Source organism: Podarcis vaucheri, assembly GCF_965113315.1.
Source record: "Podarcis vaucheri genome assembly, chromosome: 2".
In the NCBI taxonomy this organism is placed as follows: domain Eukaryota; kingdom Metazoa; phylum Chordata; class Lepidosauria; order Squamata; family Lacertidae; genus Podarcis; species Podarcis vaucheri.
The window spans coordinates 8173994-8188855 of NC_138760.1; the positions used below are offsets into that span (position 1 = coordinate 8173994).

At 46.2% G+C, this 14862-nt stretch overlaps 1 protein-coding gene across 1 annotated transcript; it reads right to left on the minus strand.

Moving 5' to 3' along the window:
• Positions 1 to 286: 286 nt before the first annotated feature.
• On the minus strand, positions 287 to 12770 carry DAZAP2 (DAZ associated protein 2). The gene is made up of 4 exons (XM_082206524.1): positions 12610 to 12770; positions 7268 to 7389; positions 3736 to 3978; positions 287 to 1759 (listed from the first exon to the last, which is right to left on the minus strand). Exons 1-4 carry the CDS (start codon positions 12620 to 12622, stop codon positions 1634 to 1636), a joined length of 504 nt encoding a protein of 167 aa, XP_082062650.1. The 5' UTR covers positions 12623 to 12770; the 3' UTR covers positions 287 to 1633.
• Positions 12771 to 14862: the final 2092 nt, after the last annotated feature.

A 14862-nucleotide genomic window follows, 5' to 3' on the forward strand; every position in this document is an offset into this window, starting at 1 on the left:
ACCATTCTCGCCATATGGTTGGGGATAATAGTAGTTTGAGAGAGGTCTGGACCACAATGCAGAGGAAGAGGGTTACATCTCCCCTCCGCATGCTGCTGCAGTCCTAAGGACTCCCCCACCAATTTTAAAAACAACTGATTTCACATTCCATGTTGTCTGACGCTAAAAGTTGAATAACCAAACGGTGTTTCACGCTGACCAGTTACAGGGCGCAGAGAAACAAATAAAGGCAAAACAGATTTTAAATGTCACGGTGTTATGATGGACAGGAATTTAAGAGGCTAAATTCAACTTTGTCACTTTATTCAAATTTTCAAAATAGCCTTTATTCTACTTGTTTTTAGTATAAAAAGTCCACAAGTTAAGTGCACCACAGTGTTTACAGAGAGACCTAGAATCCCAACCTTTCATTAACAGTCAGCTGTATGGTTGACCATGACACATACAACACACAGAAAATTAAGATAAAATATATTCACCAAATCTGATAATTTTTTTAATTCATAAAAACAAAAGCAAACAACAACAAAAAAGATTGAGGATCCCTGAAATATTCTTCTTAACTCTAATAAGACTTCATTGTACCCAAGCCACTTTGTAAAGTTTGAATCTAAAACAAAACAAAATAACCAACCCATCAAAGCCAGCACCTTTGCATGCTGTTTGACATCCAACAGACCTTCTCGTCTCTCTAGCCTGAATAACATTCCGTACAGTTTTGTTATCAATACACCGGGTTGCTTTTTTTCCCCTTAAAAAAATTGTTTCATTTTCAGCTCTCATTTCCATTTTTATTTTGAAAAGTACAGGAAGCATTTAATGAAATGTCGTGTTTCTGGCACCAAAACATGGCTTCAGTTAGAATCTTAATGTGCAAAGGAGTCCAAGATCACTTAAGAGTGTAGAAAAAGAACATCTCGGGCCAACACTCTAGCTGCATACCTTCCTAGCAAAGGAACAGAGAGCGAAGTGAGGAGAAGGAACTGGTTGGAGGGTTCTGAAACTGAGAACGTAGCCCACCAGTCCGGCTTCTCGAACAGGCATCTGCCATCGATGCCCTCCCTCCCAAAAGAATTATATCCGGCCACCTTTCTCCCCAGCACCACTGATTCTATGGAAGAGGAAAGAGGATGCATTATCGTAATCCTATTCATTGGCAACAGGCATTATCTGCAAGCTTTATATGATACTTGGAAGCCAGGCTTTCTTCCAGACTTCCATTTCTCCCCCCCCCCCCGTCCCTTTCTCACCACCCCCACCCCCTGGTTTTATATATAGTTGATTAATAAAAGCCGAAAGAGAGAGAGAGAGTGCTGCGGTGAAAGCACTCTCCAGTGGAATTAAAAGGGAAATCTGTGGGGCTGCTCAGCTCGCGTTCATTTCACAATTTAACCCCCAAAGTTTGAGAGAGGCACTCCTACCATTGCATGGTTTCTGTATTTAAAGTTTGCTTTTTTTTAATTTTTAAAAAGAAAAAAGTGCCTGAAGGGTCAGGGCACCAGGAAGACACCCCTCATCATCATGTGTCTAAACTGCAACTCCAGGTTAATACGACTAAAGCGGTTACATTGTGAGAAGTGCTGACAGTATGTGATGTCGTTCCTTTACACCAATGTAGCCCCCCCCTCTTTCACTAGATGGTGTAGCCGCCATCAGAGCCTCCCATGTAGAAGTTGCCCTTCCGTTGCGTCACTAGAACGTTGGCGCCCTGCATGACAGCCAGCTGGGCCGCGTTGGGGGGGCAGCCGGGAGGCGGGGGCTGGAAAAGAAAAACAGCAAGCTGTTAACGGGGGGTGGGAAAGCATATAGAAGGTGCAACAAGCAAGCAGCCCCCAGACTGTCCATGGGCTGCCAAGCAGGGCTTCAAAAACCAGGGTTTAAACAAGAATTTGGGAGGCTGGGCAACATGGCATCCAAACCACATCCAGTCTGTGGGCTGCGTGCTAAAAAGGCAAAATTACAGCAATGTAATGCGGGTGGCGCTGTGGGTTAAACCACAGAGCCTAGGACTTGCTGGTCAGAAGGTTGGCGGTTCAAATCCCCGCGACGGGGTGAGCTCTCGTTGCTCGGTCCCAGCTCCTGCCCACCTAGCAGTTCGAAAGCATGTCAAAGTGCAAGTAGATAAATAGGTACCACTCCAGCGGGAAGGTAAACAGCGTTTCAGTGTGCTGTTCTGGTTCGCCAGAAGCGGCTTAGTCATGCTGGCCAATTGACCCGGAAGCTGTATGCCGGCTCCCTTGGCCAATAAAGCAAGATGAGCACCGCAACCCCAGAGTCGGCCAGGACTGGACCTAATGGTCAGGGGTCCCTTTACCTTTACTAATGCTTAATAACAGTGATTGATGCAGACTGTTCTGCACAAATGATCCTATAAAGTTGCCCTCAACCAAGCAAGACCGTTGATCCATCTAGCTCAGAGCTAGGAACTGTCAACTGGCAGAACTCCACCCAGGTCTGCGGCAGAGACTCCTTCCCAGCCCTACTCAAAAAGACCCTTTTAGCTGAGATGTCATGGACTGAGCCTGGGATTCTTTCATTCGCTGAGCAAGTTGTCCCTGCCTCCACATACCAGCAGTGATTTACAATTGCAGACCACACAGCGGTACCTGTGGTGGGACTATATGCTTCCCCAGCCACCTCGGCTGTTTCTGCAGCCAGCAGCAGTCAGCTGCGAAAAACGAATGGCAACATGCTGTGCATTGGCAGACAAAACGCAGCACAGATTTATTTCCATACAATTTTTTAAAAAGGAATGGCCTAGAAAGGCAAGGCAGCAGGAGAGCTGCACAGAGCAGAAGCGCTCCATGGACTGTCCTGAAGCCAACAAGCCTCCCAAAGATCCAGCCTACGACCTTCGCCTCTCCCCAATGGTTTTGGAAAACCTAACTTCTGCAAAAAAAGGGGGGAGACACGGGTGGCGCTGTGGGTTAAACCACAGAGCCTAGGACTTGCCGATCAGAAGGTCGGCGGTTCGAATCCCCGCGACGGGGTGAGCTCCCGTTGCTCGGTCCCTGCTCCTGCCAACCTAGCAGTTCAAAAGCACGTCAAGTGCAAGTAGATAAATAGGTACCACTCCGGCGGGAAGGTAAATGGTGTTTCCGTGCGCTGCTCTGGTTCGCCAGAAGCGGCTTAGTCATGCTGGCCACATGACCCGGAAGCTGTACGCCAGCTCCCTCAGCCAATAAAGCGAGATGAGCGCCGCAACCCCAGAGTCGGCCACGACTGGACCTAATGGTCAGGGGTCCCTTTACCTTTTAACTTCTGCAAAGATGGGCTTTCCAGAAGAAAAGGGGGCATCCCCTCAGAAGGAGGAGATAATCCCCTCCCACAGAGGGCAAAGCATCCTTGCGGTAGCTTCATTGCACAAACTGGAACTGAAGGAAATTAGCTACTTTTATGTTCTCACTAAACTTTAGAGAAGCTCAGGAAAATCAGGCTGTTTGGTGTTTTCTCTGGCTGATCTCATGGCTTGTCTACCACAATTTACACCCAGAGTGAAGTTTGTGGCCGAAAGACCCTACAATCCCTGCAGAGCTGTTCATTATTGTAATATTTCAACAAAGAAACGCTGCCGATTCCTCTGCTGTGTTAGCACTACAGGTATTTGCTTTGATACTGCTTAGTTTGCATACCAGGTTCTCCAGCAATAAACAATCCCTGACATAATTTTTAAGCACGCCCCCCCCCTTTCCCAGACTATTTTAAAAACAAGAAAGATGCAATCTCTCTACTTACAGGAATATTAGCAGGGGCACCAGTTGCAAACCGTGCTCCCGCATCGAAGCCCCCTTCAACAAGAACAGTGGACCCAGGAGGATAGACAGGGCCCACCGGGTAAAATGCCAGGGGAACTGACGAGCCCATTGGACCCATAGCCATGGATTGAGCCATAGGAAGATACAGGGAGGCACCAGGATAAGCTGCAGACATGGTAGGTACAGTGGCAGCTCCGGGGTGCACAAAACTTGGGCGGTAGAGCTGCAAGGGAGAGAGAGAGAGCACAGAAAAGGTTTCTTATTCCAAGGCCCCTTAATCAGAAACCTTACACCTCAACACATCAAACTTAGAAAAAAGTGGCTTATTGCCACTGACAACAGAAATGCATTTTTTGAATTTAAGAACATACATAATGACTTGCTAAAACAGACCATTAAGCCCGCAGCGTTTTATTTCTAGCAGCAGACAGCCAAGTGCTACTGGCAAACTCGCAAGCAAGAGATGTAAGGCTGATAGTCTCGGCCTGTTTGTTTGTAGCACCTGGTGCCTATCCATCATGGCATGTCCAACAGGTATATTGCGGGGGTGTCTCAGGTAGATTGCCTTTGGCCAACCCTCCCCCCCAAAAAAGCTCAACAACTTCTGTCAACACCCCCCTCCCCAAAAATGACAATGGGTAGATCACAGCCGGTCTTTTTATACTGTGAGTAGATCACAGCCTCTTGGGAGTTGGACGTGCCTGCCCTATAACATGTAGGGGAAAACATAAATCCATGGGACACACTGAATCACAGCAGCTCCCTAGAATTTAAGGCAGGCATGGCAGATGAAGGTGATAGACTATATGGGACTGGCCGAAATGACTGGCAGAATCCGAGACCAGGGGAAAGAGACGGCGGAAGAAGATTAGAAGAAATTTAAAATTTATCTTAAGAAATTTTGTAAAATTAATGAAGGTTAAAATGTTGAGGTTTTAGAAAAAAAGGGATTACAGCTGTAAAAGATTAAGTAAAAGAAAAGAGCAAGGGAAAATTTGATAAAATTAAGGGGGAGGATTTGCTGAAAAATATTGGAAATTAGGATGCAGAAAGGGGAGGTACGGGGAAGTCGGTGAAGCAAGGTTTAAGAAAAAAGGATTTGAAACTATACATGTTTGTTTATGTGTTTGTTTGTGTGTATTGTGTATTGTTTGTGTCTATAAAAATTGTGAAAAACCAATAAAAATTTTTTTTAAAAAAAATAGAATTTAAGGCAGGCATCCCCAACCTTCGGCCCTCCAGATGTTTTGGACTACAATTCCCATCATCCCTGACCACTGGTCCTGTTAGCTAGGGATCATGGGAGTTGTAGGCCAAAACATCTGGAGGGCCGCAGTTGGGGATGCCTGATTTAAGGCAAAACTCCTTCCCAGCCATGGAGGCCAGTCTTCTAAATTTGGGGATCAAGCCCAAGACTGTAAGCAAACATGCCTAGAAATTATTCTGCCGCCAACTGACCTGCCCACCTCCTCTTCCCATTTTGGAACAGAGCTACTACATCAAAAGAGAAGGAGCCATCAATTAATATCTGAACAACTGGCAGTAGTAGCCAGATGCCTGCTGCCTGTTTTAAGAGGTCAAGAGTGTAAGCAGCACTATCAGCCACAGCAGCCTCTTGTTTCTAAAACCCTCCTTCATCACCTCCACAGTTTAAATTTTGACTGCAAGCTCAGGGTGAAGACCTGTCTTCTTTGCTTGAGTTACTCAGTAAAATGTTGTGCATATAGATGTATAACAGCAACAGTCAACACCACAAGCAATTCACATAATTTCCATTATCTATTTTAAAAATACAAAGATTGGCCCTAGCCCATCCTGAATAAAAGTAGGTAAACACACAAATAAATTCAGCTATGATGAAATTAAAAGCTGGTATAACTGTTCATCTAAAATCCAACATCATTGCTACTTTTGTGGCAGCTAATAGCTAGCCACAAAATATTTCCAAAAGATGCTTATCCCCAAATAAGTCCCCAAGAAAAGAGAGATGCAAGATGTTGGACCAGCCTGTGAGAAGGTCTCTTCACATCTCTCGGTCCTCTTGCAGTCCTTGGTACATGAATGATAAACCCAAGAGTGGGGAGTATTGTGGGACAGAATAAAGGAGGCAGTATCTTAGGCAGCTTGGGACCCAGCTGGTAAAGATGCAGATGGACTCTCAACTCCCATCATCCCCACCAGCATAGCCAATGGTCAAGGATTATGGGAATTGTAGTCCATCACCATCAGGTACTCCACTTCTGTGGGGAAAGGTTTGATAAAAGATTTTTAAAAGAGAGAAATAAACAGCAACAACCTTGAGGTGTACTCAGAAGGCAACTCTAACACTCGTATAATGCGCTCTCTGTAAACCATTGTCATTGGAAGCTGAGTCACCATGTGCTACACAATTCAAAGCCGGTTAGGCTTAGCAAAGGCACTAAGCTCAGCAAGACCCTTATGAGAATGGTGCCATATCAACTCTTCATTGCCACAGTGGCATGTTATGGCCATACTACCACCCCTTATGACAGGGGTGCCCAAACTTTTTTCAAAGAGGGCCAGATTTGATGAAATGAACATGCGTGAGGGCCAACCAAAGTTGAAGTTGTTGAGCTTTTTTTAGGATTTTACCCCAGGAGATAGACTGGATTAAACCAACCAGCGGGCCAGATTAGGCCCCAAAAATGGACTTTGGACATGCCTGGCTTAATACCATCATGTCTAAGCACTGCACAACAAGGCTACAAACAAGATAAAATCTGTTTACATCATCATAAAATGTGGGGAATCAACACCTGTTGAATGTTGTTCAGCAGCAGAGAACTGGCTAAAGGACATGGATGAGGAGAGAAGATACCTCTAAATTTAATGGCAAATCATAAAAGGCAGAAGTCATTTAAAAAACAGCAGTGGAACTTAGCATCTTATTTGGTTGGATAGAATTGTTTTCTGCTTCTGTCTAAAACAAGGGGAGGTTTCCTGAATGCATGTAAAGTGGAGGTTTCCTGTGTAGAACGGCCAGCGTCGCTAGAGGGCAGACGTTCTCTGGCTTGTAGGCTGCCGCGCATGCGCTGAAGAGGCGGCTTTCTTGTGTCAAAAAAAAAAAGGCGAGAATAAAAGGTGAAGGCTGGCGGTCGGCGGCGGCTACACGGGCCACATGATGAGGTCTGGCGGGCCGGATTCGGCCCACGGACCTTGTGTTTGACACCCGTGCCTTATGAGATCAACAGGTGTTGGCCCAAAGTTTGAAAGCAAGTTGTCTCTGTTGCCATGCAGGACCCAAGGTCATGATGAAGCATCCAGACATGCAAATGTCTGCATGTAGCTAGGGCAGGGCTTGGAAAGTCTATATTTGAAGTTAAAAATGCCACAATGGGCGAGTTAGTTGATAATATACTACTGTAAGCAGCAACTCCATCCCCGCCATCATTACTAATCAGCACTGTTATCTTTATTAGTGAGGAAATGCCTTTGGTCTGATTCAGCAGGCCTAGTCTTACATTCTTAGAAAAGGAGAACAAGGTACATACTTCAGAGTAAGCTGGAGGGGCCTCGGTGTAAGGTGGAGCCTGAGGAAGCTGTATGGTCTGTGGGAAGACTGATGGATTACCAAGAGGTTGAACCGGGTAGGAAGGCTGTGTAGGATATTGACCTAAGAGGAAAAGTTAATCAATGTTAGCACAATTGTTCTTGCTGCAAAAGAACAGGAAGCATGTGAGGTCAGGGAAACACTCTCTTCTGGAAGCCTTATCTGAAAGAAAGAAAACAGATCTGAAAGAAGAGAGATACCTAAACAGCAGAAGGTCTAAAGACAACAAAACATCTCCTAGAAAATTACATCTGCAGGAAGAAGCTACCTAGAAAATGAGGGGTGAATGAAGGAGGCTCAGCTGATGTCATTCAAACCTGCTCTCCTACCAGGCTTAAGACCAAAAGTAGTCACTAATTATTTTTTTAAAAAATTGATGGTGCCATCTCATGGGGACCAGAAGTATCTTTCAGGAGTTAGCAGAGAAGGACTGCTTAATCATTCTTCCCACAGACACCAAACCCATTTTCATCTATTAAACTGATTTAACAGTGAAACACTGAAATCCATCATTGGTGGTCTAATCAAGTATCTCCTCCAATGAGATTACTTTGCCCATTTGGTACAGTCCCCCCCAACCCATCTTTCTTTCCACAGCAGGGCTGGCCTGCTTTTTACATGTAACAGGCCATTCAACCTGTTACAAATATCCATTAGGTAAGCATTATGCAGAATTTCAACTACAAGGGGTTAGCTTATACTTGAAACTTTGTAGGTATCTATAGAAACTGGATAGCATTGGTGTGGGACAGAATGCTCAAGCAATCAGATTGTTCTGAAAACTGAAAAGAGTCAAGTTGATCTATAGCATGATGTTCTCCAGATGTTGTGGCAACTCCTCCCATCAACCCCAACAAGCATTACCAGGGGCCAGAGACAACGGGAGCTGGAGCCCAGCAACACATAGAGGGCACTATGCTGGCTTCCCCCAAGCTTTTCTTAATGCTTCAGCTCCCTGGCTGCACAAGAACAAGACGAAAGGACACAAAGAGAAAATCCAGGACAGGGAGCTCATATCATCAGATTCTGAGAGACCACCAATGACCCAATATTATTCTGGTTTTGTCATTCATTCATATATATATATATATATATATATATATATGCTTTCGTAGATTTTCACGGGTACAGGAATGCAGGTTTTGGTGTCTTCGGGTGTCTTCCCGTGTAAGAGTTGGGGTGTCTGGGCGACGTTTCGACGAGGTCTCACTCGTCATCTTCAGGCTGGTGCTTTCGGCTTCTTGTTACTGGAACAGAGCAGAGTCTGGTGTTTGAGTTCCTATAAATACTGTTGAGGGGTGTGGTGTATAGCCTCCAACGTTCTGGGCAGAGAGGAAGTTCCTAGATTAGTGTGCCTTTTCTTCTTTTGTTCCTTAATTACTTGAGGGATATCTTGGGTGATTTCATGAGTGATATTCTGAATACCACTGGGTGGGTCATTAAGTGTAGATTAGTTGCTAAAGCTTTCGAGTCTTGACCTCTTGAGCTTGTGAAGAGTTTTTCTGAGAAGATGGCTGTGCTGCATTTAGTTGTGCTCTGGCTTGGCTTCGTGTATAGGGGCGAGCTGTGGTTTTGTGCCTTGTGCCAGCCAGATCTGTGTAGGGATTGCAGGGGGGTGCAGCATCCGGAGGTGCCACTATAGTTTGGCTACTGGATGGAGTCTGTAATATGTCTGTGGAGAGGGTCTGGGTTTGGGTCTGGTGTGGTTGATTGGTGACGGCGTTCTGTGTGCCTCTGGTTCTGGTGTCGGTTTTTGTGGGGAGGGTTAATTTCCAGATGTCTGGCAGGCGGGACGTGTCGTCACGCTTGTTCATGTTGTGAGGGTGTTTCTCTATCTCGATGGCTTCCATGATTATTCTCTTGTGGTGATGTTCCATGTTAAAGAGCAATTTGGAATCTGCAAAATTAATTTCGTGTCCTGTTTCTTTCATGTGTTGGAAAAGAGAGGAAGTTTTTTCTTCTTTTTTGACGGCATTCTTGTGTTCTGCGATACGTGCATTTATTCGTCTGTTTGTTTGTCCAATGTACGTGGCTGGGCAGACTTTGCAGGGTATTTCATAGACCCCTTGGTTTTCCAGCTGGATTTTGTCTTTTGGGTTTCTGAGGATATTGGCTATTTTTTGGTTGGTGCAGAAGGCTGTTTTGATATTGTGTTTATGGAGGATTTTGCTGATTTTGTCTGTAGTGCCCTTGATATAAGGAAGGAGGGCCATGCCATTGTTTTCTTCTGTGTCTTGGTTTTTGGGGGGTGTTTCTTTTTGGATTAGCTTCGTAACCCTGTTTTTCTGGTATCCATTGGCGATTAACACATTTGAGAGATTCTGTAACTCAGTTGTCAAGTGGTCTTTGTCAGCCAGGCGTTTGGTTCTGGAGATGAGAGTCTTGGCTACGGAGTTTATTTGTGCAGGGTGGTGGTGTGATTGTGCATGTAAGTAGCGGTTGGTGTGTGTTTTTTTCCGGTAGATAGTGTGTCCTAGGGAGCCATCAGGTTTTTTGTAGATTAGGACGTCAAGAAAGGGGAGTTGGTTGTTGTCTTCTATTTCCATAGTGAATTGTATTTTGGGGTGTAGGCTGTTGAGATGTGTGAGGAAGCTATCTAGTTTTTCTTTCCCGTGTGGCCAAATTACAAAGGTGTCGTCAACATATCTGAGCCAAAGTTTGCCCATCCTGGACCTGACCAACCACTGCCTAACCAACACGTACTTCATCCACAATGGACAAAGATACAAACAGATAGAAGGAGCACCTATGGGATCACCCCTCTCACCGGTCATCGCAAATTTGTACATGGAACACTTTGAAACCAATGCTTTAGACCCAAACTTTATCCCTCAAGTAATTAAGGAACAAAAGAAGAAAAGGCACACTAATCTAGGAACTTCCTCTCTGCCCAGAACGTTGGAGGCTATACACCACACCCCTCAACAGTATTTATAGGAACTCAAACACCAGACTCTGCTCTGTTCCAGTAACAAGAAGCCGAAAGCACCAGCCTGAAGATGACGAGTGAGACCTCGTCGAAACGTCGCACAGACACCCCGACTCTTACACGGGAAGACACCCGAAGACACCAAAACCTGCATATATATATATATATATACACACACACACACACAGTGGTACCTCGGATTAAGTACTTAATTCATTCTGGAGGTCCATTCTTAACCTGAAACTGTTCTTAACCTGAAGCACCACTTTAGCTAATGGGGCCTCCTGCTGTTGCCGCGCTGCTGGAGCACGATTTCTGTTCTCATCCTGAAGCAAAGTTCTTAACCCGAGGTACTATTTCTGGGTTAATGGAGTCTGTAACCTGAAGCGTATGTAACCCGAGGTACTACTGTATATAAAACTGTAGGCCACCTTGACAAAAAAATGGTATATGAATGAATTAATTAAATAGTATTGATTTCACTTGCTTGGAGATTTCCCAAAAAAAACAGGCTGAACAGGTACTATTGCAGGTGGGGGATGTTGAAATACAGGTCAAAATACCCATTTAGGTCACAGCTCGGACTACATGATGTACCACATAGTCCATTCCATGTACGCTGCATGTAAATGTACTCACTTTACAGTGGGCAACTCACTGAACTCGGGCTTAATTCCAAATGCACTGGCCAGAATCTGCTTGTCTAGTCAAGTAAAATACAGTTTATTGGCATTACACCTGTCATACAGGTAGAGTAGCAAAGCAAAAATGCAGGGTGATATCGACTATGGAACAAAAATTGGGATTACATTGGTACCTTGGGTTACATACGCTTCAGGTTACATACGCTTCAAGTTACAGACTCTGCTAATCCAGAAATAGTACCTTGGGTTAAGAACTTTGCTTCAGGTCAGGATGAGAACAGAAATTGTACTCCGGCGGCGCGGTGGCAGCAGGTGGCACCATTAGCTAAAGTGATGCTTCAGGTTAAGAACAGTTTCAGGTTAAGTACGGACCTCCGGAATGAATTAAGTACTTAACCTGGGGTACCACTGTAGTGTCCGTCTAAGCAGGAGACACTCAAATCTTGTGATTAGTCTTAATGGTCACTGTTTATTCCTGTCCAGTCTTAATCAGGCAATAGGTGCAGCTCCCACTGCTACCTTCCCCTGCCAGCTTCTTCCTAAGGATCTGGTACAATTTTTTCCTGTTAACTTTTCTGTGGCCTTCCTCAATTCACTGTCCTACCTCACCTTATGTCCCAGACATTTACCAGGGACAAGAACAGCATCACAAACCACCTGCCTGGTTAGTGGTGATCCTTTTGGGCCCATAACTGCGTTTTGAGAAAGCAGTGATGGAGCGGAGAAATGTTTATCAGTCCATGCACCCTGACAGCTCAGTGGACGGAGCATGAGATTCTCAAACTCAGGGCTGTGGGTTTGAGCCCCAGTGTTGCATTGCAGGGGGTTGGACTGGATGACCCCTGCGCTCCCTTTCCATCTCTATGAAAAACACCTATCAACAAACGTTCACGCGCATTTTAATAGTGCCTGTTTGGAGGGAGGGAAATCCAATCTAACATTAGAAACTGAATAGGGAACCATAGGGGGCAGCTATGCTGGATAATAACCCTGGAACACCAGGATGCGATTGGGTGCTTGGGACCTTGGATACGTGTTTGCAGGCTGCAACAGACGACACGCAAATACCCAGCACCTTCTCTTTGCAGTCCAGATCCGTTGTGCAAAAAAGGGAAGATCGCTCCCCCCCCCCACAACCACCTAATTCCCACGGGGGCTTCCCAATCTCCACGCGACCCACCTCCCCCCAAACCCCGGCATCCCATCTCTCCCCTCCTCCCTTCATCTCCGGCTTCCAGCGCTCCAGTTCCGAAGCTTTTCACGCGGGCCTGATGGAAGGGAGACCCGGTCCGGGGGAGCCGGGGTGCCCCCGCAGCACTGCGCCTGCCAGCTGCCAAGGGGCCACATGACTCCTCCCCGTGTTCCCACGGCGCAGATCTCGAAGGGGAGCGGAGGGCTCTTTCTGCCCACGAACCGACCGACCCCCCCCATCTTTACCCCCCACGCGGCAGCCACAGGGTTAACTTTCTGGCCAGGAGGGTTGCGTCATAGCAACCTAACATCCGCCCTTCCCCCATCCCTTCGCCCCTCCACACACACAGGCCTTTCCGAGGCTTCCCATTGGTCAGGACTGCCGCCAGTTACGGGCTAGGCCCGCAGATAACGGGACTGCGGCGCCAGCCTTAAAGGAGCAGCGCCTTGCCGCGCGCTGAGGAGACTTGGGCGGGGTTGCGGGGGGAGGAGCGGGAGGGGTCGGGGGCAGCCCCTTGCCTTTGCTGTTCATGATGGCGGCGGCGGGAAAGGCGGCTCGGTCAGCTGCGGGGGATTGCGGCGACTGGCGGCTTCGGCGGCGGCGGTTCTTCTCGCTCAATCACTTCCTTGTTGTTGTCGTCGTCGTCGCTGCAGCCCCGATGAGAGGGGTTACGTTGAGCGCGTGACGTCACTCCGCAGCGCTGCCGCCAGGGAGGAAGCGCAGGGAGCGAGCGGCGGGGGCGAGGGGGCGTGGCCATAACGGCGAGGGGGCGTGGCCTTTGGCCCTGCGGAAGGTATTGAGGGAGAGAGAGGCGGGCAGGCGGGACAGGTGGTGGAGATGCTTGGCAGTTGTATTTTTATTTTTATTTTTTTTAATTATTATTATTATTATTATTATTTGTAGACCACCTTCTACCTGCAGCTCTCTGGGCGGTTACAACATAACAACACAAAATACAGTGCTTTTTTTCTTTAAAAAGTGTTTAAGGGTACTCTCATTTTCCTACTCATTTTGAAGTACTTCCCCTCGGCGAGGCCAAACACTTAATAAAAAAAAGCAACCCAATAACTCCACCTATCCTCAACGCATTTTAAAAGGGTATTGGCAGTGCTTTTTTGTCCTTAAAAATGTTTAAGGGTACTCTCATTTTCCTACTGATATTGAAATACTGCCCCCTCGATGAGGCCAAACTTAGAGTCACAAAATGTTTAGGGGTATGCATGCCCCTGTGCCCCCCCCCCGAAAAAAGCACGGGGTACCTCACAATTGCGCTCATTTCACACGCTTGCAAGGTTATGCTCAAAATTCTACAAGGCAGGCTTAAGCAGTATGTGGACCAAGAACTCCCAGAAGTATAAGCAGGATTTCGAAGGGGCAGAGGAACCAGAGACCAAATTGCAAACATGCACTGGATTATGGAGAAAGCTAGAGAGTTCCAGAAAGACATCTACTTCTGCTTCATTGACTATGCAAAAGCCTTTGACTGTGTGGACCACAGCAAACTATGGCAAGTTCTTAAAGAAATGGGGGTGCCTGACCACCTTATCTGTCACCTGAGAAATCTCTATGTGGGACAAGAAGCAATTAAAGAACCTCTTAATGAGGGTGAAAGAAGAGAGTGCAAAATATGGTTTGAAGCTCAACATCAAAAAAACTGAGATCATGGCCACTGGTCCCATCACATCCTGGCAAATAGAAGGGGAAGATTTTACTTTCTTGGGTTCCATGATCACTGCAGATGGTAACAGCAGTCAGGAAATTAAAAGACGCCTGCTTCTTGGGAGAAAGGCGATGGCAAACCTAGACAGCATCTTAAAAAGCAGAGACATCACCTTGCTGAGAAAGGTCCCTATAGTTAAAGCTATGGCTTTCCCAGTAGTGATGTATGGAAGTGAGAGCTGTACCATAAAGAAGGCTGATCACAGAAAAATTGATGCTTTTGAATTATGGTGCTGGAGGAGACTCTTGAGAGTCCCATGGACTGCAAGAAGATCAAACTGCTCCATTCTGAAGGAAATCAGCCCTGAGTGCTGACTGGAAGGACAGATCGTGAAGCTGAGGCTCCAATACTTTGGCCACCTCATGAGAAGAGAAGACTCCCTGGAAAAGATCCTGATGTTGGGAAAGATTGAGGGCACAAAGAGAAAGGGACGACAGTGGACGAGATAGCTGGACAGTGTTGTAAATAAAAATATGCCCTTTTCCCTTATGGGGTATCCAAGAGCCCATATAGAGTACTTACATAGGTTCCCTATTGGTAGGAGAAAATAACAGAGGCCAGCCAGAGAATATTGAGAAGCAAAGCAGCTAGTAAACTTGATCTTTATTTGATCTGTTGCAACAAGGTGCTCCCTTCACACGCAGGAGAGAAAGAGGACCCCCAAAAATGCTGTGCAAGGGCTTATAAAGAGTTTTGAAACTCCCATCCTCTAGATCAAGACCATCCCCAGAAACATGCATACATCACAGAAGGGGTGTAACCTAAGACCACTCCTCAGATATATCCCACCTACATCACAGAAATTTAAATGTTATTTTTCTCCTGTCACAGTTTATCTCCTGTCTGGCAAGTTACTTGATTGGATTTCCTGGGGAGCCTGGCCATTCTTTTGTAGTGGTAAAATACTTATTTCCTGGGCCAGGTCACAGGCTCACATCTTATTCATATCTTAAATGTGTCCTTAAGACAGGATTTGTGAGGAAAGAGACAATGGGGAGACTTTTCCAGTTTGACCTTGCAGAGAAAGGATTTGGTCAGTTTAGGAATAAAA

Excerpts from the sequence above, each read along its gene's own strand:
- DAZAP2 (XM_082206524.1), bottom strand. Across the intron at positions 3,979-7,267 it reads CCCCTCCAGCTTACTCTGAA|CTCTACCGCCCAAGTTTTGT; the intron begins GTATGTACCTTG and ends TCTCCCTTGCAG. Across the intron at positions 1,760-3,735 it reads GTGCCCCTGCTAATATTCCT|CCCCCGCCTCCCGGCTGCCC; the intron begins GTAAGTAGAGAG and ends TTTCTTTTCCAG.